This window comes from Ascaphus truei, unplaced genomic scaffold (genome assembly GCF_040206685.1).
Source record: "Ascaphus truei isolate aAscTru1 unplaced genomic scaffold, aAscTru1.hap1 HAP1_SCAFFOLD_1581, whole genome shotgun sequence".
NCBI lineage: Eukaryota > Metazoa > Chordata > Amphibia > Anura > Ascaphidae > Ascaphus > Ascaphus truei.
This window is the reverse complement of record NW_027454472.1, coordinates 22,977-50,098: the sequence shown is the minus strand read 5'-3', so window position 1 is coordinate 50,098 and position 27,122 is coordinate 22,977. Positions and strand designations below refer to the sequence as shown.

The 27,122-nt window shown below is 42.5% G+C and overlaps 1 protein-coding gene and 1 long non-coding RNA gene across 2 annotated transcripts in view; one reads left to right on the top strand and one right to left on the bottom strand.

Moving 5' to 3' along the window:
- ANKRD53 (ankyrin repeat domain 53) overlaps nt 1-26,759 on the top strand; it is a 46,384-nt gene extending 19,625 nt beyond the window's left edge. Inside the window, exons 4-6 of the mRNA XM_075581789.1 lie at nt 678-842; nt 6,247-6,367; nt 25,738-26,759. Coding sequence (XP_075437904.1) covers nt 678-842; nt 6,247-6,367; nt 25,738-26,493 — 1,042 coding nt within the window. The 3' untranslated portion in view covers nt 26,494-26,759. The remainder of the gene's footprint in view (nt 1-677; nt 843-6,246; nt 6,368-25,737) is intronic.
- On the bottom strand, nt 5,586-6,300 carry LOC142476407 (uncharacterized). The gene is made up of 2 exons (XR_012791653.1): nt 6,251-6,300; nt 5,586-6,046 (listed from the first exon to the last, which is right to left on the bottom strand). It is a non-coding gene; the product is annotated as an uncharacterized LOC142476407 (long non-coding RNA).
- Nucleotides 26,760-27,122: the final 363 nt, after the last annotated feature.

Below are 27,122 nucleotides of genomic sequence, written 5' to 3'. Positions count from 1 at the left end.
ACATATCCATCCATCCACCACATATTCATCCATCTATCCCACTACATATCCATCCATCTATCCCACTACATATCCATCCATCCATCCAGCTATATATCCATCCATCTATCCCACTACATATCCTTCCATCCATCTATCCCACTACATATCCATCCATCCATCTACAGTATGTATAGAGATGGATTAATTCTTCAAAAAAGTTTATCTTCACTAAGGATACTGGCCAATTGTAGCTATAAGTTACTTTGGGCTAAGCTAGAAGTTGCAGTGTCTGTGTTAAGTTAGTTTGGAACAACCAAAAGGAAACCTAGATGCTGGAGCCCCCAGGTCAAGTTCCCAGTAGTCTGTTAGAGCCTACAGCCAATAGAGTGGCCCCAAGTTGTGAATCCTACGATGCTCAGACCCCTCTTTTGGCCATGTGAAAAGCCTCTATTTGATAGTACCTTATACACAATAAAGACTGCGTCCCCTGGACAGTCTGACCTGGGACTGGGCTGACGAGGTGAAAGCTATTAATTGTTTTCAAACTGTTCAATTAATCCCCCTTGTGGTGAAGCTGGAATCAGCTTTCCATCCTTCCTCATCCTGCCCAGGCCTAAAGCTACAGTTAGTAGCTCAGTAGGCAGAGGCTACGCGCACGCACACCTATATATATATATATACTTTATTTATTTTAGCCGCAGCAACAGCAAAGTGACTCCCCTTCACCAGGCTTCCAGTGAGGGACTGCAGGACTGCGTGGTGACATTAGTGGAAGCAGGAGCAGATGTTCATGCCAAGGATTCGCAAGGGCAAAAACCCATTGACCTGTGCCAAATCTGGTGCCACCGAGCTTGTGCCAGGTCGGTACACCCCGTAAATCCCATGCCCCCTTCTTCAGCATGTCTACATATTTCTTACATCACAAAGGTGTAAGGTGCCATGATGTGGGGAAAGGACACAAAACCTTCAAAAAGAAGGTTCCCACCATTTTAAGGAGAACCCTTGTGCACAGTATTTTTGTGACTGCTGCACCTCCTCTTATCTTCTGCTGGTAGCAGGAGGGACTCAGGAGGAGTGAGTACGGTAAATGGGATAGGGAATAAAAGCATGGACATAGAGAGGTTGTGTGGGTGTTACTAAATGTCGTTTACAAGCCAGGTATTCAGCTTAGCCATACACAATCTTAGCAAGCTCAAAACCCAGACCCACAATATTATATATTAATATGTTTATGTCAATTGGTGTGCCACTGGGAAAGTGACCAAGTATACTACAACAAACAAAGAAGTCCCAATGCACATCCAATATGACAAATGATTCAGTAAATTACTATATGTTTTTTCTCTATTATTTCTTCATAAGTACGGGTCATTTAGTTCAACCCTTTGGCCAAAACATTTCAAGCCTGCAACCACGTCATTGGATGACCAAATCAGGTGGTCCTACAGTATCTATTTTATACAGTATCTTTTGTATTTCTTCTACTGGAAGTAGTGTAGGATCTGCTGGGAGTTTACCTGCTCAAATAGAGGGCTTTTGGGTAACCTCTTTATATCCACGGGTTATTAAAAGCTCATGTGAAGCAAATATGCTATGGATTGCGTATGCATGTTCAGGACAGAGCTGTACAAGCTTCCACATTCCATCCTAGTTTTAGCCTTTCTCCTAATCCTTTGGAATCCATCTATTTCTAACTCCATTCTAGTCCGGGTTCATGGCTCCTGCTCTCGGATGCCGTGTTTTACCATACAGGAGAAGATTTTAGTTTCATTCCTTTTGTTTGAGTTCAACTCCACCCTTGGACAGCGACTACGGTTTTACATCCTATTTAATAGTGTTCTAGGCCACTGCTTTCCAGAGGACTTCACAGCTACAAGGAATGATGAATACTGAAAGCAATAGACTGGAAGTTAGGCTGGCACTGCTGCTTATCATCATAATAACACTGGTTGTTTTATATTCTATGAACATTCACCCTTTTTGTGAGTTTTGTTAAGAGTATTTCGGAAATCTGCAAGAGTTGTTGCAAATTTCAGTGTTTGGTAAGCAAAGAAGGATGTGTCGCCGTGTTGGTCCTGTCTTCCATGTAATAACAAAGGAGGGAGTAGGTGGGATTAACTTTAATTGGACCAACAAAATATGTTACAAGCTTTCGAACTTCTCAGGGTCCTTTATCGGGAAACCCTGGGAAGTTTGAGAGCTTCTAACAGATCTACTACCTGTGGGTCCAACACAAGGCATCATACCTCCTACTCCCTCTTCCTCCTTGGTTACTACAAGTTGGGTAAAACATTATTCGTTATGGGGTAATTTGTTGCAAATATCCAAACAGTACCCCATTTACAAATCTAACTATAACACAATAAAAGAAGTGTTCAGAATAACGGTGTCTAAACTGAATAAACTAGTGATGGGGTGCTGCTTGAAGAAAGAACGGTTCCCAGTTCTTAGGTTGAAGATTTGTTCAGGGAAATCATCGCACCTCCAAGTAAGAAACAGAGAAAAGCAAGATAGTGAAGTCCTTCCTGGCAACTCTATAGAGATTAACTGGCGAGATATGCACGTACGTGTAATGCGCCTGCACCCAGACACGTAAAGGTTAATTTTTACTCCTCCGCTCCCAAACAGATACAGATGAGCTCCGAAGCCTTTGTTCTTTTAAAAAGTCCAACTTTTATGTTAAAATACTCATTCCACCTATGTGAGTGTTAACCTGTTTTTTTTACATAAAAAGTTGGACTTTTTAAAAGAACAAAGGTTTCGGAGCTCATCTGTATCAGTTTGGGAGCGGAGGAGTAAAAAGAAAGCTTTACATGCCTGGGTGCAGGCGCATTACACGTACGTGCATATCTCACCGGTTAATCTCTATAGCGTTGCCAGGACGTGCTTCGTTATCTCTGTTTCTTACTTGGAGGTGCGCTGATTTCCCGGAACCCATTTACAAATCTGCATAAAGGTTTCACCCACCTCTGATGATCACAAGACTAGTCATTCTCATTTGTCACTTGATACTCTACTCAAACCACCCTCAGCTGCCTCTCCTTCCTCCATCTCCACTCAGGACTTTGCTGACTATTTTAAGGAAAAGGTGGAATCCATACGTCAGAACATCCCCTCTGTTTCTTCTTCCCATCCTACACCTCTTCCTAACTCTCCTCCTGCTTTCCTTGACTCTTTTTCCACTGTCTCAGAGGAGGATGTGTCGCTGTTGATCGCCACTTCTCACTCTACCACTTGCCCTCTTGACCCCATTCCCTCCCATCTCCTAAAACCTCTTGCTCCTACTATAATCCCTACGCTCACACACATTTTTAACTCCTCCATCTGCTCTGGAACCTTTCCATCCTCCTTCAAACATGCAACAGTCATACCATTACTCAAAAACAGCAAGCTTGACCCTACCTGTCTTTCTAACTATCGACCTGTCTCCCTCCTGCCTTTTGCCTCTAAACTCCTTGAACGTCTTGTATTCTCTCGCTTGCTCCATTTTCTCAACACCTATTCTCTCCTAGACCCTCTACAATCTGGCTTCCGCACTGCTCACTCCACGGAAACAGCCCTCACTAAAATAACTGACGACCACCATGCTGCCAAAGACAGAGGTCATTACACTCTGCTCATATTACTCGACCTCTCTGCAGCATTTGACACCGTGGACCACCCTCTTCTCCTTCACATTCTCCATACTCTTGGTATTCGGAACAAAGCTCTATCCTGGATCTCATCCTACCTCTCCCATCGTACTTTGTGTCTCTTCTGCTAACACCTCCTCCTCCTATATTGATCTCTCTGTGGGGGTACCCCAGGGCTCTGTCCTGGTACCTCTTCTCTTTTCTCTGTACACACTCTCTCTAGGTGACCTAATAACATCTTTTGGGTTTAAATATCACCTCTATGCTGACGACACACAAATATACTTTTCAACACCTGACCTTACACCTGCTATACAGACCAAAGTTTCTGAATGTCTCTCTGCTATATCATCCTGGATGGCCCTCCGTCGCCTTAAACTCAACATGGCTAAAACAGAGCTCCTCATACTTCCTCCCAAACCTGGCCCTACTACCTCCTTCCACATTACTGTTGGAACTACGATCATCCACCCAGTAGCCCAAGCACGCTGCCTAGGGGTCACACTCGACTCCTCTCTCACATTGGCCCCTCACATTCAAAACATTTCTAAAACCTGTCGCTTTTTCCTCCGCAATATCACAAAGATACGCCCTTTCCTCTGTTGCTCGACTGCTAAAACTCTGACTCAGGCCCTCATTCTCTCCCGTCTTGATTACTGTAACCTCCTGCTGTCCGGCCTTCCTGCCTCTCACCTGTCTCCCCTACAATGTATCCTAAATGCTGCTGCCAGAATCACTCTACTCTTTCCTCGATCTGTCTCAGCATCTCCCCTCCTGAAATCCCTCTCCTGGCTTCCAATCAAATCCCGCATCTCACACTCCATTCTTCTCCTCACTTTTAAAGCTTTACACTCTTCTGCCCCTCCTTACATCTCAGCCCTAATTTCTCGCTATGCACCACCCCGACTCTTGCGTTCTGCTCAAGGATGTCTTCTTTTTACCCCCTTTTTATCTAAAGCCCTCTCCCGCCTTAAACCTTTTTCACTGACTGCCCCACACCTCTGGAATGCCCTTCCCCTCAGTACCCGACTAGCACCCTCTCTATCCACCTTTAAGACCCACCTTAAGACACACTTGCTTAAAGAAGCATACGAATAGCACTGTGAACATTCTGAACACATGATACATAAAGCTTGGCCCCCTGCAGACGCACTTACCAGAACTCCCTCCTACTGTCTCTGTACGTTCTCCCTACCTACCAATTAGACTGTAAGCTCCTCGGAGCAGGGACTCCTCTTCCTTAATGTTATGTTTGTCTGAAGCACTTATTCCCATGATCTGTTATTTATATTATCTGTTATTTATTCGATTACCACATGTATTACTACTGTGAAGCGCTATGTACATTAATGGCGCTATATAAATAAAGACATACAATACAATACAATTCTCCTAGATCACCAACAATAACTGTAATACTCAGTGCTTTTTTCCCCCAGAGGGAACTCTGCCGTGAGGTCGGGACTAGGGCGGGAGGGAATTATTCTTGGACGCACGCAATAATAAACACATTTATTCCCATTTCAAAATCGTTTGGAGCCTATGCTATTAATTTTTGTAAATAATAATTATGACATACTAATTATTTTATAAAACATATAAAAATGTGTTTATTTTAGATGATCACAATAATCCTATCATATTTACCATGTGGTCTATGAAAAAAGGTACAGGAACTGTGTGTTAGGACCAGTATGTCAGGCCAGAGTCTGCACTCATGTTAAGCTTCCATTTTGTATGGTCATAACTAGTTAAGATTCTGTAGTCAGCCTTTTTGCTGAAATATAATTCATAAATGCACTCAGTTTCTCTGCTAAATTGCATTTCATTCTTCCTGGCCAGGATACTACTAGATACTTTTGTAAGGTCAATTTCCTGGTGTTTTAGTAGAATATAATAGAATAGTTCTCTGCAAGAAGCAAGGTAGTGAAATATAGTTGCTAAGACTCAAGGTCTCTTTTGATAACAGACAATGAATAAGCTATGTATTTAGACAATTGCTTGTATTGAAAAAAGACACGTCTCAAAAGTCACGCCACTAATATGTCCTGCCCCTAAATCACGCCTCTAATCAAAGCTACGCCCAAGACACACCTAGTATACGCCCAGGACACGCCTATGATACGCCTCTAACCAATATCTTTTTTTATTCTGTATAAAAACCATTACCCTATGAGTAATAAATTGAGACAAAGGATTTGAAACCTGGCGTGCGTTACGTTTCATTTTGTTCGTCTCCCAGGCCTGAAAAGTTCATCAAAAATCGGAGATAACAGTGGCAGGGCGTGAAAAACTTCTCCGGGGAAGTCTGCTGCAAAATGGTGCAGATTGTGTATCCAGTCACAAGGCTTCAGTTTTCTTGGCAGAGGAAAGGCTCCTCTCAGTTCTGAAGCATAGGCGAGGAAATTAGGTCTTCCTTCACTGTGTTCCCCCTAAAAAAAAAAAAGCCCTGGTAATACTCATTCCTTTTATCTCAGTTTGTGCTAACCTATAAGGACTTTGTGACGTACAATGTGTTATTGTCCACATTCCCACATTGTACCGCGTTATGGAATATGTTGACGCCATACAAATAAAAGACGATGATGATGATAATAATAATAATAATACATGAGACTTTCCCCACTTCCAGGTACCTTCGCAATGCCATGTGGAACAGGGATAAGGAAGACTTTGCACGGGAGCTGAAAAAGATGGAAACAATGAGAAATGACCTTCAGGAAAATGTACAAGACACGCATTTAAGAACCAAGGTAACCTTTCTACAGGAAATACTAAAAGCAGCGCCATCCCTTACTGGTTTTAATGATACATAATTCCGGTTCTTACATACAGTCTCCAAGGTATTTTACATTGCAGTGATTTTCAATTAAAAAGGGGTCCCGATTTCACGTACGGTACCTTTCAGAAGCTTTGAAAAACCTCATGATGTTCCCAGATATTTTAGGCATCTGCTTTAAGGACACTGGTGGTGTAAATAAAATAACAATTTTAATCATTTTGATTTTAGGTGTCATAAAACCCTGTCACCCTGGACAATGATTTCTACAAACAAATGAGTTTATTATAAACGTGCTGGCGGGGAAGAGTACCTCTAAATTGACACAAATAAACAAACAATAAGGGGAGCGCAACAAGAAACAACACTCAACAGGAATCAGAATACAAATCCCCAATGGGGATAAGCACTGCTCACTAGTACACCACCCATTGTAGGCTTCAGGCACTGCAGTGCAGGGGGAGGTGATGGAATCAATACATGGCTGTGTGTAAGTACTATGTACAGGCATACCCCGCATTAACGTACGCAATGGGACCGGAGCATGTATGTACTTAAAGTGAAGCACTACCTTTTCCCCACTTATTGATGCATGTACTGTACTGCAATCATCATAACTGATGTAAATAACGCATTTGCAACATGCTCTATAGTCTCCCCACTTGCGCACAGCTTCGGTACAGGTAGGGAGCCGGTATTGCTGTTCAGGACGTGCTGACAGGCGCATGCGTGAGCTGCCGTTTGCCTATTGGGCGGTATGTACTTACTCGCGAGTGTACTTAAAGTGAGTGTACTTAAAGCGGGGTATGCCTGTAGTCTATTTTATTGATTCCATCACCTCCCCCTGCACTGCAGTGCCTGAAGCATCCAATTTGTGGTGTACTAGTGAGCAGTGCTTACCCCATTGGGGATTTGTATTCTTATTCCTGTTGAGTGTTGTTTCTTGTTGCGCTCCCCTTATTGTTTGTTTATTGTGTTCTCTGAGGGTCCTGGTTAGACCCACCAGGGTTGAGCTGCAGCCGCCGGCCATCGCAGTAGTGCACCCACCAATCAAGTGCACGCAGATGCCTGGTGTACGGTAATATTTAACCGATTTCTTTTCTTGCCACTGAGAGCGCCGTAGTTTTTTCCTTACCTCTAGATTGAATCATGTTACCAGATGAAATATATTATAGCGTGGGCCATGTTTACTTAGCGGTGTTCTGCTAGAAGACATACTCTGGTAAAGGACGACCGTTTATGGCTCATTCCCTTCAATGGGTCCGACGGTGACAAAAGGTGTGTTATTGTAGAGCACAGCTTAGTAAATGTGGTGCATTGTGTTTAAATTAGATTGTAAGCTCTTCGGGGCAGGGACTCCTTTTGCTAAATGTTACTTTTATGTCTGAAGCACTTCTCCCCTCTATGTGTTATTTGTATTACTTGTTATTTATATGATTGTCACGTGTATTACTGCTGTGAAGCGCTATGTACATTAATGGCGCTACAGTATATATACATACATACGAGTGTAGTACTTGCGCCTATATTTTGAGACAAGCCATTGACACCAGTAAGAAAGCAAATTTTGAATATCTAAAAAAATAACAGTAACAATATTAAGATAAAAGCTCTAATGGAATTGTAATCAGCCATCATTCATTGCCAGGTGTTTCTGTGTCCTGATGAAGGCAAAGGGTTTATGAATAAAGGCCAGGGGGGGGGGGGGCATTCGTGAGTTCAGTTACAAGAAAGGGTAGAACATCTCAGTGATGTGTAGAAAAATTCACACCGACACGTTTCGCACTTCTTCAAGGGCATCAAAGTGTCAGGATTGTGAGGCCTTTCCTTGTGAACTAAGGGGACCATTGTCTGCTTTACTTGCTTTTGAATCACTGAATTACTACTATCTGTTAGGCTCTGAATCAAGAATAATGACATAGTAGATTCTAGGATCTCCATCTGATGACAGATACAACTGGATTATTTATGGGCTCACTAAATAGCAAACAGATCATTCAAGGGGCAGGTGAAGAAGACCGAAGGGCAGAGAGTTAGTTAAGGACTGAGGGCCTCATGCAGTAAGCCCCGATAAAATCTTTTCGGCAAGGGTTGCGGATAGGGTTTTTTTTGGCGATTTGCCCTCGCGGTATTCAGTAAGGGAGAATCCATGCCGATCCCTGCCGAATCACCGCGAAAGCAAAGCTGCCGATGAGCCTGTGCCGGTACAGCCTGGCTCCCAATAACCTTCCGATAAGCCTTTTCTGCTGATAGGTGTTTGCAGCAGAGAGAGACAAGCCGCTCTCTCAGCGCAAACATCGGCAAAAAATAAAGTATTTATAAACAACTTTTATTCATAGTGTACATGTGCAGGGGGTCTACGGAGCAGAACCGCATTGGTTTCAGGTCTGGGGTCCCCCTGCTTCCCGAGATACAGGCCCCTTTATGAGGTCCCGGTATCCCTCTGCATTTAAAGGTCCCGATCACGTGACCGTGGTATTTAAACAAAGCAGAGGGATACCGGCACCACCTAAAGGGGCCTGTATCTCGGGAAGCAGGTGGTCCCCGGACCTAAAACCAAAGCGGTTCAGCTCCGGAGACCCTCTGCACATCTACACTATGAATAAAACACACATATCAATAAAGACTCGTTCCTTACCTTTGCGGGTATCTGCTACGGTAGCGAAGCAACAAGAATATTTATTTAATAATACTGTACAGTGAGCAGGGGGTCCCCCGAGCTGAACCGCATAACTTTCTGGACCAGGGACCCCCTGCTTCCCGAGTTACAGGCCCCGGAATGTGTCATCGGGTGGCAGTGTCGCCACCATCTTTATTGCACCCCATTCGTGCCGTGTCCGCTATAAATATGGCGGCGACACTGGCACCGGTGCCCCAAACCGGGGCCTGTAACTCGGGAAGCAGGGGGTCTCTGAGCCACAAATCAATGCGGTTCAGCTCAGCAGACCCCCTGCTTCCGCACAATATTATTAAAAATACAAAAATGCTGCTTCATTACCATAGCGGATAGCCTCTAAGGCAATGAAGGGGTTAAGGCAGAATAGCATGTTTATTGGGGACATTTGCCCCCAATAAACATCGCAATAAACAACATACACCCCCTGTGTATTTAAAATACGTAAACAACAATAAATACATTAAATACATATAGCACTCACCCATTTCCGGCTGCCACGATGAAGGCCATCCTCATCTTCATACTGCCCATGTCACCTCCGCTGCTGCAAAACAGACACAAGAATAAAAACATCCAATGTAATGTCCCCTAACCCCGTAATCACCATAGCGGTTATTAACCGCTATAGTCATTAAGGGGTTAACCCACCCTCACCCACCACTCGGGACGCCTACATACCCTCCCCCACTAACCCCCCACCCCGTGAGGCCTAACCACCCTCACCCACTACCCACAAGGGAGGCCTACCCACATACCGTTGGGGATCCCCCCCCACCCCCAGTACCCACAATAAAAACAATACAGTGACCCACAATAAACATCATAATATTTATTAAATACATTACTCACCCCCTGTGCCCCCCCCATAAATACAAGATTTATCCTTTTACAAACAGGGTTCATAACGCAGTCCCCGGTGGGCTGGCGGGGCACCTGACAGACCTACAGGGTACCAGCAGCCCTTTTCAAACAGGTTCTGGAGGCCTGCTGGTGGGTCCCGCCAGCACCATGGCCCCCAGGTGGTCTCCTTGGGCCACAATTGGATCCCCACGGTAGGCCCAAGGATGTCTGGGAGCCCTGGGTCAGACCCACAGGTGTCTGCGGGGCCTTGGGTGGTTCCCACGGGGGTCTGGGGAACTCACGAGTGCTCACTACGGGTCCGCGGTGCCTCCACAGAAGTGGGACCACACATCTTCATCCCTGCACCTATGGGTCAGCGGTGCCCCCACAGATGTGAGGCCACCGCTTCATCCCCGCAGACTACAGGTCCGTGGTGCCCCCACAGATGTGAGGCCCCCGCTTTATCCCCGCATGTGTCACCCGTGGAACCACCCACCTGATACCCGTGAGATACCCGAGGAGACCCGCAGGTGGTCTCCAGAGGTCCCACGCAGAACCACAGAACAAACCCTGAATGTAAAAAAAATAAACCTGGCCTATACATTCAATACATACACCCCCCTCCCCCCCAACACCTACAGTACAATAATGTGCAAAATAACTATTATCCAGATAGGGATAATAGATTATTTGCCCATTATTAAAAACATTAACTAGCATATTCAAATAAATTAAGTACTACTGACCTCATCAATAAGAAGTCTCCATCGCCAGCAACATCCTTGTCTTGCCCACAAAATACATAGCCAAAACAAAGCCAATACATTGCAATTACATTCAGATATCAATTAACCCCTTAAACACCTTATCGGAAAATAACCACAAAGGTAATTAAGGGGTTAAGCCACACTGGCCCGATACCCACCCTTCACCCATGAATTTGTACAATTGCTTCATCATGCAAATATATATATATATATATATATATACTGTATACATATATATATATATATATGTATATATATATATACACACACACACACACACACACGATGAACCAATATACAAATAAATGTAGAAGGGTTATCAAAACCATACTGTACTACAAATAACAATTCTCCATAAAGACACATTACAATAAAATTAATTTCCTTTCATAATCCTAACTGATCTTACAATCAAAAACATCAAATGCCAAACAAATACCTCTAATGACAATCAACACATTGCATTTACATTGTATATATGATGCATACAATCTATGCAGCATAGACATTCTGCAAATGAATGTTAACAATAACATTGCAAGCAAAATACAAATACCTCCAAACAAGTAAACTATTTTATCCAATCCAGTAAACATAAATCAATTACCATTCATTAATGACATCCCTAAACAATTTACATTCCATCCCTAACAATTAAACAATTAACAAATTCAAGCCTTTAACATAACAATTTAGCCTGTGAAAAAATATATGTACCAACAAGAATACAAAATAGAAAACCAAGGCTAACCCTCACATCAAGAACACCATACAATATCAACAATTACATCTATCTAATTGTAAAATACTTTAAACACACAATAAAGCATAGCAGCATAGACAAATTATTTTAAAATACATCAAATCAAGCTTTTAAAACAACATAATTTCTTACCCTGTATGTATATATCTCTCTAGACATACATACATACATACAGTGGCAAGAAATGATATACCACCAAAAAAAAAAAACACATGTTAAAAAAGCTTTTAAAAAAATTAACAAGTTAAATAAATTAAATTTCTTTAGTTCACTTACCATTACTTGGCCCCACCGACTCCCATTGAACACCTTACTCACGAACCAATCCACCAGGCACAGGAACCCATAAAATAAAAAACCATAAAAAAATAAACATTACACTAAAAATCCAAATCAATCCACGGGTCTTCTATTTGTAATCCATCTTCATCTGTATTCTTCTTTCTTCTACCTTCTTCCGGGGTCTTCTTCCCGTCTTCTGCCATGCCCTGTCCTTCTTCTTCTGTAGAAGGTCCTTCCTCCTCGGCGGCTTGCTTCAAAATGAGACGACATAGGCTTTTAAAGGCCTATGGCGTCACATTTTCGTCATATGGTTCCCACGGTCCTGATTGGGCCGTGAAAACCATGTGTTTTGGCTGATAAAAAAAAATGATGACGTCACTTAAAGGCAATGAAAGCACAGCCAATCAGAATGGCTTTGCTTCAATTGCCTTTAAGATGACGTCATTAAAAGAAACATGGCTGTCCCCACATGGTACACACATGGTACAGAGTAGGGATGGAGTTCCCACGCTCTGATTGGCTACCGTACCATGTGGGGACGGCCATGTTTCTTTTCATGACGTCATCTTAAAGGCAATTGAAGCAAAGCCATTCTGATTGGCTGTGCTTTCATTGCCTTTAAGGGACATCATCATTTTTTTTTTATCGGCCAAAACACATGGTTTTCACAGCCCAATCAGGACCGTGGGAACCATGACGAAAATGTGACGTCATAGGCCTTTAAAAGCCTATGTCGTCTCATTTTGAAGCCAGCCGCCGAGGAGGAAGGACCTCCTACAGAAGAAGGACAGGGCGTGGCCGAAGACGGGAAGAAGACCCCGGAAGAAGGTAGAAGAAAGAAGAATACAGATGAAGATGGATTACAAGTAGAAGACCCGTGGATTGATTTGGATTTTTAGTGTAATGTTTATTTTTTTATGGTTTTTTATTTTATGGGTTCCTGTGCCTGGTGGTTTTGTACGTGAGTAAGCTGTTCAACGGGAGTTGGTGGGGCCAAGTATTGGTAAGTGAACTAAAGAAATGTATTTTATTTAACTTATTAATTGTTTTAAAAACTTTTTTAACATGTGTTTTTTTTTTTGGTGGTATATCATTTCTTGCCACTGTATGTATGTATGTATGTATGTATGTATGTATGTATGTATGTATGTATGTATGTATGTATGTATGTATGTATGTCTAGAGAGATATATACATACAGGGTAAGAAATGATGTTGTTTTAAAAGCTTGATTTGATGTGTTTTAAAATAATTTGTCTATGCTGCTATGCTTTATTGTGTGTTTAAAGTATTTTAAAATTAGATAGATGTAATTGTTGATATTGTATGGTGTTCTTGAGGTCAGTGTTAGGCTTGGATTTGTATTTTGTATTCTTGTTGGTACATATATTTTTTCACAGGCTAAATTGTTATGTTAAAGGCTTGAATTTGTTAATTGTTTAATTGTTAGGGATGGAATGTAAATTGTTTAGGGATGTCATTAATGAATGGTAATTGATTTATGTTTACTGGATTGGATAAAATAGTTTACTTGTTTGGAGGTATTTGTATTTTGCTTGCAATGTTATTGTTAACATTCATTTGCAGAATGTCTATGCTGCATAGATTGTATGCATCATATATACAATGTAAATGCAATGTGTTGATTGGCATTAGAGGTATTTGATTGGCATTTGATGATTGTGATTGAAAGTTCAGTTAGGATTATTAAAGTAAATTAATTTTATTGTAGTGTGTCTGTATGGAGAAGTGTTATTTGTAGTACAGTATGGTTTTGATAACCCTTCTACATTTATTTGTATATTGGTTCATCGTGTGTGTATATACTGTATATATATATCTATATATCTATATATCTATATATCTGTATATATATTTATATCTATATATCTGTATATCTCTCTCTGTGTATATATATTTATATCTATATATCTGTATATCTCTCTCTGTGTATATATATTTATATCTATATATCTGTATATCTCTCTCTGTGTATATATATTTATATCTATATATCTGTATATCTCTCTCTGTGTATATATATTTATATCTATATATCTGTATATCTCTCTCTGTGTATATATATATATATTTATATCTATATATCTGTATATCTCTCCCTGTGTATATATATTTATATCTATATATCTGTATATCTCTCTCTGTGTATATATATTTATATCTATATATCTGTATATCTCTCTCTGTGTACATATATTTTTATCTATATATCTGTATATCTCTCTCTCTGTGTATATATATTTATATCTATATATCTGTATATCTCTCTGTGTATATATATTTATATCTATATATCTGTATATCTCTCTGTGTATATATATTTATATCTATATATCTGTATAGCTCTCTCTGTGTATATATATTTATATCTATATATCTATATTTCTGTATATCTCTCTCTGTGTATATATATCTATATCTATATATCTATATATCTATATATCTGTATATCTCTCTCTGTGTATATATATCTATATATCTGTATATCTCTCTCTGTGTATATATATTTATATCTATATATCTATATATCTGTATATCTCTCTCTGTGTATATATATTTATATCTCTCTCTGTGTATATATATTTATATTTCTCTCTGTGTATATATATTTATATCTCTCTCTGTGTATATATATTTATATCTCTCTTTGTGTATATATATTTATCTCTCTCTCTCTCTGTATATATATATATTTATATCTCTCTCTGTGTATATATATTTATCTCGCTCTCTCTCTCTCTCTGTATATATATATATATATATATATATATATATATATATATATATATATATATATATATATATATATATATATATATATATATGCATGATGAAGCCACTGTACAAATTCATGGGTGAAGGGTGGGTATCGGGCCAGTGTGGCTTAACCCCTTAATTACCTTTGCGGTTATTATCCGATAAGGTGTTTAAGGGGTTAATTGATATCTGAATGCAATTGCAATGTATTGGCTTTGTTTTGGCTATGTAATTTGTGGGCAAGACAAGGATGTTGCTGGCGACGGAGACTTCTTATTGATGAGGTCAGTAGTACTTAATTTATTTGAATATGCTAGTTAATGTTTTTAATAATGGGCAAATAATCTATTATCCCTATCTGGATAATAGTTATTTTGCACATTATTGTACTGTAGGTGTTGGGGGGGGGGTGTATGTATTGAATTTATAGGCCAGGTTTATTTTTTTTACATTCAGGGTTTGTTCCGTGGTTCTGCGTGGGACCTCTGGAGACCACCTGCGGGTCTCCTCGGGTATCTCACGGGTATCAGGCTGGTGGTTCCACAGGTGACACATGCGGGGATGAAGCGGTGGCCTCACATCTGTGGGGGCACCGCGGACCCGTAGTCTGCGGGGATGAAACGGTGGCCTCAAATCTGTGGGGGCACCGCCGACCCATATGTGCGGGGATGAAGATGTGTGGTCCCACTTCTGTGGGGGCACCGCAGACCCGTAGTGAGCACTCGTGAGTTCCCCAGACCCCCGTGGAAACCACCCGAGGCCCCGCAGACACCTGTGGGTCTGACCCGGGGCTCCCAGACATCCTTGGGCCTACCGTGGGGACCCAATTGTGGCCCACGTTGACCCAAGGAGACCACCTGGGGGCCATGGTGCTGGCGGGACCCACCAGCAGGCCTCCAGAACCTGTTTGAAAAGGGCTGCTGGTACCCTGTAGGTCTGTCAGGTGCCCCGCCAGCCCACCGGGGACTCGCGTGGGGCTGCGTTATGAACCCTGTTTGTAAAAGGATAAATCTTGTATTTATGGGGGGGCACAGGGGGTGGGTAATGTATTTATTAAATATAATGATGGTCACTGTATTATTTTTATTGTGGGTACTGTAAGTGGGGGGGGGGGGTTCCCCAATGGTATGTGGGTAGGCCTCCCTTGTGGGTAGTGGGTGAGGGTGGTTAGGCCTCACGAGGTGGGGGGTTAGTGGGGGAGAGTATGAAGGCATCCAGAGTGGTGGGTGAGGCTGGGTTAACCCCTTAATGACTGTAGCGGTTAATAACCGCTATGGTGATTTAGGGGTTAGGGGACATTACATTGGATGTTTTCATTCTTGTGTCTGTTTTGCAGCAGCGGAGGGGGCCATGGGCAGGATGAAGAGGATGGCCTTCATCGTGACAGCCGGACATGGGTGGTAAGTGCTATATGTATTTAATGTATTTATTGCTGTGTATGTATTTAAAATGGGCACATTCACTATTATCCCTTTGTGGATAATAGTAATTGTGGCCATTACTATATTGTATGTGTTAAGGGGGGTATTTCTTTATAAGTATGTATGTGTTAAAACATTAATTTGGGGGGGCACATAATTGGTACTGTAGGCCTGCGGGTAACACCCGAGGGCCCCCGCCGGCCTACAGTATCATTGATGTGCATATATGTGCATGTTAGGGGTTGTTGGGGTTATATATATATATTGTGACAAACGCCCCTCTTTTGTAGCGCTGACGTCTGTCTGGGTTCTTCCCGACACAGTTTTCTAGGGTTATTTATACAAAAAAAACAGGATCATGCAAAGTATTACATTGCTTAACTCAGGCTTCTGCCTGCTTTATTTTCATCCCAGTAAGGGACTGCAGCTTTAACATGTGTAGGTTAGAGGCACTCAGACATTTTCATTCAGCGGTTTACTCATATCAGTGTTATAACATTTCACACAGTGTCACTTTTAAGAAATAAAAACCAAATCATATAAAGAAATCCTATCCCTTTCAAGGATCTAACTACACATCAGAATCAGCCTCTCTAACTGCTGCTGGGCCAACTAACCTGGTTCCCCAGCTTAAAACAATGCCCTCTCATTTAGGGTCACTAGATACAGCATAGTCTTTTAGCAACAGCAATAAACATTTGTTTTGTCTTATCTGTTCGTGGTGGGATCTCGGTCCCAAGTGTCCAGGCAAATCCTCTGGTACTGTGATACTTGGAGGGGCCGTCCACCCCGAAACTGGATGCAGGGGAGCAGCGATACCCCCAGCCCCCATTCTCTAAGGAGAGAGAGTGAAATGCAAACCTCTCTGCTCTAAATACCTGTGCTAGTGATTAGGAGAGCAGGTGAGGGAGAACTAGACCCATTGTAATCTGTGGTCTGGATTTTCCATCCAGCAGTCTGAGTTAATGTGAAGCTGTGGAATGGATCATTTTTAACTATTCCTGCACTTCCTGACCTAAAACGGGCAGAAAGCTGCCTAACATCTTTGGACTATGTCACATATCCCCCTCCCCAGCTCACTCCTACTGGGGTGAGCGGCCATGGACCTCACTGGGGTGAGCGTCCTACCTGAAATACGTAAGCTAACTCCCCAGTACAATATTAAACATTGACAACACGAATATTAACTTTTTTTTTCCACTGCAATTATGGACAATAGTTTTCGTCATAAGAGACTATACTTGGCAAACATATTTTGTTGCTCTATATTAGGGAACTATTTTGAAAAATAAATGTCTAGCACACATTCTTATAACCCAGGATATGCTAAATATACTCACAAAACCAGACAGTTTCTTTTACCTCCCTGGGTTTTTTCTTTTCTACTCTAGAATATGAACCTCATATATTTACCAACAAAAAGGGCCATCAACCCTGTATATTAATTTGTAGTTTAGCTACATTTTCAACACAAAGAACCAATATAACATTGTAATATTGACAAAATGCTTATTCTAGAGGCCTAATATACCTTAACTACAATAGCTTATTTGCATAGTTAAGTGTCCGTAACATAGTCCACACGTGTAAATAAAAAAAAAAAATCGGTCAGTTCCCCCCAAACATTTTTTTTTCTTGACTTCCAGTCCATTGCATCCTCTGACTTTATTTCATAGCCCGCTGCATCCTGCAAATGACTGGACTGTTTCTTCAGCCACTGATGAGACCCTCGGACCGGATTCTCCTTGGCTCCACAGTGTGGTCCAGAGTGGTGAGATCTGGAACTATTCAGGCGCCGTGTTGACCTTCGTTGCTTTTTCTTTTCAATCTTTGATTTCCCTTTTGTAGCCATTACCAGGCCTTTGGGTTTTGGAGACCTAGTTGCCTCTGTACAAACGTAGTCCATATTAACAACATCATCAGGATCTGTCAACAAGTTTGTGTTTTCAGGAACTGCCACCCACTTGGCTAAAACATCTTCTGTGTTGGCCTGGGTGTGTTCACTAGTTTGATAATCTTCTGGACAACGTAAATGAAATTGAGGATCTGGATTTTTGAATCCCAGATCAGGGAGTATATTCTCAGTATTCTCATGAGGGTGCCTATCTGTTTCTGGAATAACAGCAGCACAATCAAAGTCAATTCTTTCTCCTTCCTCTTTGTCATCAGTGGGGGCATCGAGTTTACTTTCCCTGGTCTCCTTTTGTGACCGTGTCTCTTTCAGCCTTGGAATCTCTTTCTCCAACTTCATCTTTATAGCAAATCGTAATATTGCAACAGCATTGAAGATATGCGTATAGGAACGTACAGCTTGCTTGGTTAGGAGGTGGGATTGATATCCCGACAACCACTCTAGCGGCTTCTAATTCAACTTCTTTGGAGTTGAGTCGCGATTCCATATCTGTCATCTGTTTCAGCGCAAGGCTTAACTCTGTTTCCTTTTCTCTATTCTTGACCTGCAGCTGCAGGTGCTCCTCCCGGGTCTTGTCCAGCTCCAGCAGCAGCCGGGCCCCCTCATTTGCCGTGTGGTCCAGCTGCTTGTGGATTTCGGCCATCTCGCTTTCATAGCGCAATGTCAGGCAGACCACCTGACGGACGGACACCTCCTCCCTTTCGGCGCACTGTATCTCGCGCTCAGCCATCCGCTTCTGCAGCTCTTCCTGTATTTCTAGCTTTTCTTGGATCAATTGCTTCTCCACTTTTCCTGCTTGGTGAAGCTTCTTATCACCTTCACTGATCTGGTCAGTCAAGTCTGAATTTTTCTGTGTCAGAATTACATTCTCTCTCTTTGCAGTCTCTAAATTTCTCAGGGCATTCTCACAGGTTTCCTTCAATATTCCCAGCTCTGTGTTCAGACCGTGGCCCTCCAGGCGTAAGTGTTGCACCTCTGTGCTGAGCACGTGAACCTCTTGTAGAGCCTTCTCGTATTTCTGTTTTAGGATAGCAATTACGGTGTTGGCCTTTTCCAGACAAGTCGTCACCTCTTCCAGCTCACTCCGTAAGAGAGACTCTGTTTTCTTCAAAGCCTCGTGCTCTTGTAAAGCTGGGAGTATACACCTCTGTAACTCGGCGTTCACTTCTCGCTCTTTATTGTTAGCTTCTTGCTCCTTCTTCCAACATTCTCGCTCCTTCATCAATCCCTGCCACAGGACTTTATAATCATGGCGGGCAGCTTGGAGTGCAGAAACCAAAGCCTCTTTATCCTGGTTCAAGGATTCAGCTTCCCTTTGCTCCTCCTTTTCCTTTGCCACTGTTCCCGTGACAATTCTGCCGGTCACTCCGGTCTGCAGCACATCTCGGCGCCTTTCTGACGCATGTCCTGACAGCGCAGGTTCAAGTGGCTCGGTCACTTCCCCTGTGACTTGAGGAACAGTTTTCTTTTTCTTCTTCTTTCTTTTTGCTTTATTAGCTCCAGAGAAATCAGTGGTACTGGGCACACACTCACTGGTATCAGCTTCCACATCTTGCTTGCACTCACAGGGCGTTGCTTGCTTTTTGCAGCTGTTTGTCTTTGAAAATTTTGGGGCACACATCTTCCATGTGACCTACTTCACGACAGGCCCAGCATACTAAATTCATCTGTGGGTACAGCTCTCCTCCAGGGGCCACATACGAGTCGTCATCATCATCATCGTACATTACAAAATAAACATTTCACGTCGGCCATTTTACAAACCCGGCAGGGACAATTTGCTAGCTGCAATTTCACTCACTTCAGCAACTTACATACAGCACTTGCTAGCCGCAAATTCACTCACTTCAGCAAAAGGCATTAGCTTTACAAACAGCACTTGCTAGATGCAATTTTTTTCTCTTCACAAAACATTTTGGTTTTCTGTTTGGGTTCAGGGTGCTATTGCATCCACACTTTGCACATTCTCTGTGTATGCTAGAAGCACAACTGATATACACAGTGGGACAGACTTCACTCATAGCATCTGTACTTTAGTTCAGCTGGGCGGCCATTTTAAACCCCTGCATTTATTTGCAAACCCACAGACTTTTTAGTGTCGACCCGCATTCTCCACCATATGTGACAAACGCCCCTCTTTTGTAGCGCTGACTTCTGTCTGGGTTCTTCCCGACACAGTCTTCTAGGGTTATTTATACAAAAAAACAGGATCATGCAAAGTATTACATTGCTTAACTGAGGCTTCTGCCTGCTTTATTTTCATCCCAGTAAGGGACTGCAGCTTTAACATGTGTGGGTTAGAGGCACTCAGATATTTTCATTCAGCGGTTTACTCATATCAGTGTTATAACATTTCACACAGTGTCACTTTTAAGAAATAAAAACCAAATCATATAAAGAAATCCTATCCCTTTCAGGGATCTAACTACAAATCAGAATCAGCCTCTCTAACTGCTGCTGGGCCAACTAACCTGGTTCCCCAGCTTAAAACAATGCCCTCTCATTTAGGGTCACTAGATACAGCATAGTCTTTTAGCAACAGCAATAAACATTTGTTTTGTCTTATCTGTTCGTGGTGGGATCTCGGTCCCAAGTGTCCAGGCAAATCCTCTGGTACTGTGATACTTGGAGGGGCCGTCCACCCCGAAACTGGATGCAGGGGAGCAGCGATACCCCCAGCCTCCAGGCTCTAAGGAGAGAGAGTGAAATGCAAACCTCTCTGCTCTAAATACCTGTGCAAGTGATTAGAAGAGCAGGTGAGGGAGAACTAGACCCATTGTAATCTGTGGTCTGGATTTTCCATCCAGCAGTCTGAGTTAATGTGAAGCTGTGGAATGGATCATTTTTAACTATTCCTGCACTTCCTGACCTAAAACGGGCAGAAAGCTGCCTAACATCTTTGGACTATGTCACATATCCCCCTCCCCAGCTCACTCCTACTGGGGTGAGCGGCCATGGACCTCACTGGGGTGAGCGTCCTACCTGAAATACGTAAGCTAACTCCCCAGTACAATATTAAATATTGACAACACGAATATTAACTTTTTTTTTTCCCACGGCAATTATGGACAATAGTTTTCGTCATAAGAGACTATACTTGGCAAACATATTTTGTTGCTCTATATTAGGGAACTATTTTGAAAAGTAAATGTCTAGCACACATTCTTATAACCCAGGATATGCTAAATATACTCACAAAACCAGACAGTTTCTTTTACCTCCCTGGGTTTTTTCTTTTCTACTCTAGAATATGAACCAACAAAAAGGGCCATCAACCCTGTATATTAATTTGTAGTTTAGCTACATTTTCAACACAAAGAACCAATATAACATTGTAATATTGACAAAATGCTTATTCTAGAGGCCTAATATACCTTAACTACAATAGCTTATTTGCATAGTTAAGTGTCCGTGACATAGTCCACACGTGTAAATAAAAAAAAAAATCGGTCAGTTCCCCCCAAACATTTTTTTTCTTGACTTCCAGTCCATTGCATCCTCTGACTTTATTTCATAGCCCGCTCCATCCTGCAAATGACTGGACTGTTTCTTCAGCCACTGATGAGACCCTTGGACCGGATTCTCCTTGGCTCCACAGTGTGGTCCAGAGTGGTGAGATCTGGAACTATTCAGGCGCCGTGTTGACCTTCGTTGCTTTTTCTTTTCAATCTTTGATTTCCCTTTTGTAGCCATTACCAGGCCTTTGGGTTTTGGAGACCTAGTTGCCTCTGTACAAACGTAGTCCATATTAACAACATCATCAGGATCTGTCAACAAGTTTGTGTTTTCAGGAACTGCCACCCACTTGGCTAAAACATCTTCTGTGTTGGCCTGGGTGTGTTCACTAGTTTGATAATCTTCTGGACAACGTAAATGAAATTGAGGATCTGGATTTTTGAATCCCAGATCAGGGAGTATATTCTCAGTATTCTCAGGAGGGTGCCTATCTGTTTCTGGAATAACAGCAGCACAATCAAAGTCAATTCTTTCTCCTTCCTCTTTGTCATCAGTGGGGGCATCGAGTTTACTTTCCCTGGTCTCCTTTTGTGACCGTGTCTCTTTCAGCCTTGGAATCTCTTTCTCCAACTTCATCTTTATAGCAAATCGTAATATTGCAACAGCATTGAAGATATGCGTATAGGAACGTACAGCTTGCTTGGTTAGGAGGTGGGATTGATATCCCGACAACCACTCTAGCGGCTTCTAATTCAACTTCTTTGGAGTTGAGTCGCGATTCCATATCTGTCATCTGTTTCAGCGCAAGGCTTAACTCTGTTTCCTTTTCTCTATTCTTGACCTGCAGCTGCAGGTGCTCCTCCCGGGTCTTGTCCAGCTCCAGCAGCAGCGGGGCCCCCTCATTTGCCGTGTGGTCCAGCTGCTTGTGGATTTCGGCCATCTCGCTTTCATAGCGCAATGTCAGGCAGACCACCTGACGGACGGACACCTCCTCCCTTTCGGCGCACTGTATCTCGCGCTCAGCCATCCGCTTCTGCAGCTCTTCCTGTATTTCTAGCTTTTCCTGGATCAATTGCTTCTCCACTTTTCCTGCTTGGTGAAGCTTCTTATCACCTTCACTGATCTGGTCAGTCAAGTCTGAATTTTTCTGTGTCAGAATTACATTCTCTCTCTTTGCAGTCTCTAAATTTCTCAGGGCATTCTCACAGGTTTCCTTCAATATTCCCAGCTCTGTGTTCAGACCGTGGCCCTCCAGGCGTAAGTGTTGCACCTCTGTGCTGAGCACGTGAACCTCTTGTAGAGCCTTCTCGTATTTCTGTTTTAGGATAGCAATTACGGTGTTGGCCTTTTCCAGACTAGTCGTCACCTCTTCCAGCTCACTCCGTAAGAGAGACTCTGTTTTCTTCAAAGCCTCGTGCTCTTGTAAAGCTGGGAGTATACACCTCTGTAACTCGGCGTTCGCTTCTCGCTCCTTATTGTTAGCTTCTTGCTCCTTCTTCCAACATTCTCGCTCCTTCATCAATCCCTGCCACAGGACTTTATAATCATGGCGGGCAGCTTGGAGTGCAGAAACCAAAGCCTCTTTATCCTGGTTCAAGGATTCAGCTTCCCTTTGCTCCTCCTTTTCCTTTGCCACTGTTCCCATGACAATTCTGTCGGTCACTCCGGTCTGCAGCACATCTCGGCGCCTTTCTGATGCATGTACTGACAGCGCAGGTTCAAGTGGCTCGGTCACTTCCCCTGTGACTTGATGAACAGTTTTCTTTTTCTTCTACTTTCTTTTTGCTTTATTAGATCCAGAGATATCAGTGGTACTGGGCACACACTCACTGGTATCAGCTTCCACATCTTGCTTGCACTCACAGGGCGTTGCTTGCTTTTTGCAGCTGTTTGTCTTTGAAAATTTTGGGGCACACATCTTCCATGTGACCTACTTCACGACAGGCCCAGCATACTAAATTCATCTGTGGGTACGGCTCTCCTCCAGGGGCCACATACGAGTCGTCATCATCATCATCGTATGGCCTGAAGGGACACTGTTTTTCATGATTATGTACATTACAAAACAAACATTTCACGTCGGCCATTTTAGAAACCCGGCAGGGACAATTTGCTAGCTGCAATTTCACTCACTTCAGCAACTTACATACAGCACTTGCTAGCCGCAAATTCACTCACTTCAGCAAAAGGCATTAGCTTTACAAACAGCACTTGCTGGATGCAATTTTTTTCTCTTCACAAAACATTTTGGTTTTCTGTTTGGGTTCAGGGTGCTATTGCATCCACACTTTGCACATTCTCTGTGTATGCTAGAAGCACAACTGATATACACAGTGGGACAGACTTCACTCATAGCATCTGTACTTTAGTTCAGCTGGGCGGCCATTTTAAACCCCCGCATTTATTTGCAAACCCACAGACTTTTTAGTGTCGACCCGCATTCTCCACCATATGTGACAAACGCCCCTCTTTTGTAGCGCTGACGTCTGTCTGGGTTCTTCCCGACACAGTCTTCTAGGGTTATTTATACAAAAAAAACAGGATCATGCAAAGTATTACATTGCTTAACTCAGGCTTCTGCCTGCTTTATTTTCATCCCATTAAGGGACTGCAGCTTTAACATGTGTGGGTTAGAGGCACTCAGATATTTTCATTCAGCGGTTTACTCATATCAGTGTTATAACATTTCACACAGTGTCACTTTTAAGAAATAAAAACCAAATCATATAAAGAAATCCTATTCCTTTCAGGGATCTAACTACACATCAGAATCAGCCTCTCTAACTGCTGCTGGGCCAACTAACCTGGTTCCCCAGCTTAAAACAATGCCCTCTCATTTAGTGTCACTAGATACAGCTTAGTCTTTTAGCAACAGCAATAAGCATTTGTTTTGTCTTATCTGTTCGTGGTGGGAACTCGGTCCCAAATGTCCAGGCAAATCCTCTGGTACTGTGATACTTGGAGGGGCCGTCCACCCCGAAACTGGATGCAGGGGAGCAGCGATACCCCCAGCCTCCAGGCTCTAAGGAGAGAGTGAAATGCAAACCTCTCTGCTCTAAATACCTGTGCAAGTGATTAGAAGAGCAGGTGAGGGAGAACTAGACCCATTGTAATCTGTGGTCTGGATTTTCCATCCAGCAGTCTGAGTTAATGTGAAGCTGTGGAATGGATCATTTTGAACTATTCCTGCACTTTCAGACCTAAAACGGGCAGAAAGCTGCCTAACATCTTTGGACTATGTCACAATATATATAAATGTATTTATTTATATAGAGATATTTATTTATTTATTTATTTAGATATATTTATTTATTTAGTGTGGGGCTGCTGTGTGTGATTATTTTTTATTGTGGGTAGCAGGGGTGGGTGAAGGGGGTATTAGCCCCAACGGTGGTTGTTTTGGGCTTGCGGGGGGTAGCAGGAGGGCTTAACCCCTTCATGACCGTAGCGGTATTAACTGCTACGGTCGTGAAGGGGTTAAGTGCACCCGCAACCCCCCCGCAAGTCCTAAACTCACACCCAGGGCCAAATACCCCCTTCACCCACCTCCGCTACCCACAATAAACCTGGCACGGTGGGTTAACCCCTTCATTGCCTTAGCGGTTAGCCGCTAAGGTAATGAAGTGGCCTTAAAATGCATTTTTCCTGCCTCGGATGCATGCCGGGGGGCTCCGGTGCGGGTATCAGCTCCGGAGACCCCCGGCATCAATCACAGGCAGGAAAAAGGCCTGATTTTTTCTAAGTGTCGCCCTTGCCGATGCTTTTCCTCCACCAACTTGCCAACTTTAGTTGGCGGGCTGGATTCCCGATAAACTCTCCAATCTGGGGTGCCGATCAGCACTGAAGAGCTGATCGGGGCTACCTGAATTCAGCCGGGTTCTAAAAGTGCCGATAAGTGGCTTATCGGCAGCCGGATGCCGATAATTTTTTATCGGGTAGAAAAGTTGCGATAATTCCCACTTATCGGCGCTTACTGAATCTGGATGGCAAAAAATGGAGATAAAATGCCGAAAAAGCCTTATCGGCGCTTAGTGCATGAGGCCCTGAGTGTCTTACCATTGATCTGTTATTTTCTGTGTGTCTATTACACTCACACACAATGAATTGTTACAATCATTACATGGAGGCAGCCTGATGAAGGCCCAGAGATGCCCAGATATGTCATTTTTGTACCTCAGCTCATTCAAGTCATTTTTGTATTTGCAGAGATACAGTATTTGAAGATGTTACATTTCTATAAATATTTTTTTAAAGATAATTGTTTGCTGGACTGATCATGTTTGACTGATCTCTGCATTTAGGATGGATCTGACCCTGACATGAACTGGCACCCTTTATAATGTTTATTAAATGAGATCTGACTTCTTCCTTCTTTATATTTTTAGACATATTTTATATATTTCTTGAGACGAATTCATTATTTAACTTATGTCTATATATAATTGCAGAAAGACCAAGAGTTTCTCAGACATATGCATTTTTGTGACTGGATTGATGAGAAGGGCTTGCCAGAAAGGTTAAAAAAAGAGTGTAGGTCCCAAAAAGGTATATCAAAGACCTGGGTACCAGAAGAGAAGTCCAAATATGCCCATGACCACTCTAAAAAGTCCATTGTTAAACATCAACGCCTGGAATATAATCAACATATAAAAGTTTCTTCAAGCTTAATTAAACCCAAAATTAATAATAAAATGGATGGGTCAATGACAAAGGCAGCGTGTCGTGAGAAAGGGAAAGGTAAGCCAGGCTTGGACAAAATTGATATAGAACCAAAAAAGTCTCCTGACAGAAAGGGATCTAGGACTGCGAGTCACAGTTGGAATACTTGTGTGAACCCATCGATGCCACCAACCTCAGAGATTAAGCGGGGTTCCACAGTCAGACTGGGTACTCACGATGAAGAGGAAAACACGTATGACTTCAACTCTTATGTGTTCCTTACCAAAGATGAGAACGGGTATCCCAAGATCAAGATGATAACAGGGAAGGTCATCTCACCTGTCCCAAATTTACCATATGAGGTCATACAGAAGACTCTATTCCCGCATACTGTTCCTCGGGGCAGGCTCAACACACCTCAAGACTTGAAACCCAGCCATGTTTTTGATGTGCCCAAAAAGCAGCCACCACCCCTAGGGCAGGAGCCGGTGTCAGAAATACCTTTCCATTTGCGACAAAACCTCGACCCCAAGTACTGTATGTGAAGATGGCTAAAGATTCCTCACCAATCAGCAGCGAAGTTACCAGCATTCTTTATCAACTAGTATTCCTCTTTATTTCACACACTTCTTGGACTTCCCGATTAAACTGGTTCAGTGACATACTTAGATTATTTGCTACTTAAATTGTTACCATCACAATTTCAATATATTTTTTCCAAATCAATGACACATAACTTCGGAAGTTTGTGACTTGTCTCTAATAGGATTCTTTAAAATAAATCATACAAAAGAACGTATTGATTGTCTACTTTCACGTGGAAAAAATAAGTGTGGAAATTTAATAGAGTTGAATTAAATAGTGCCTCTTTTATTATTAGGTCTAAAGAAAAATATTGTACATTATTAAAGGATGTTCCATTTTGAAACACTGAAATGTTGTGGGGAAGCGCACGAGGCCTCTGTAAGCGAGGGGCTCTGTGCAAACTGCACCGATGGAACCGCCCTCAAGCCGGCCCTGCGCTTAATACTACAATGAAAACATCCCCCAGGAGGAAAGAACCAGATCCTGCTGCTCTAGGAGTTAAGTATTCTCCATCTTCACTGCCACGTGACACCTCCCTACCCCATAAACACTGTGATCCTACACCACACAAGCCCTCCCTAGCTTGCCC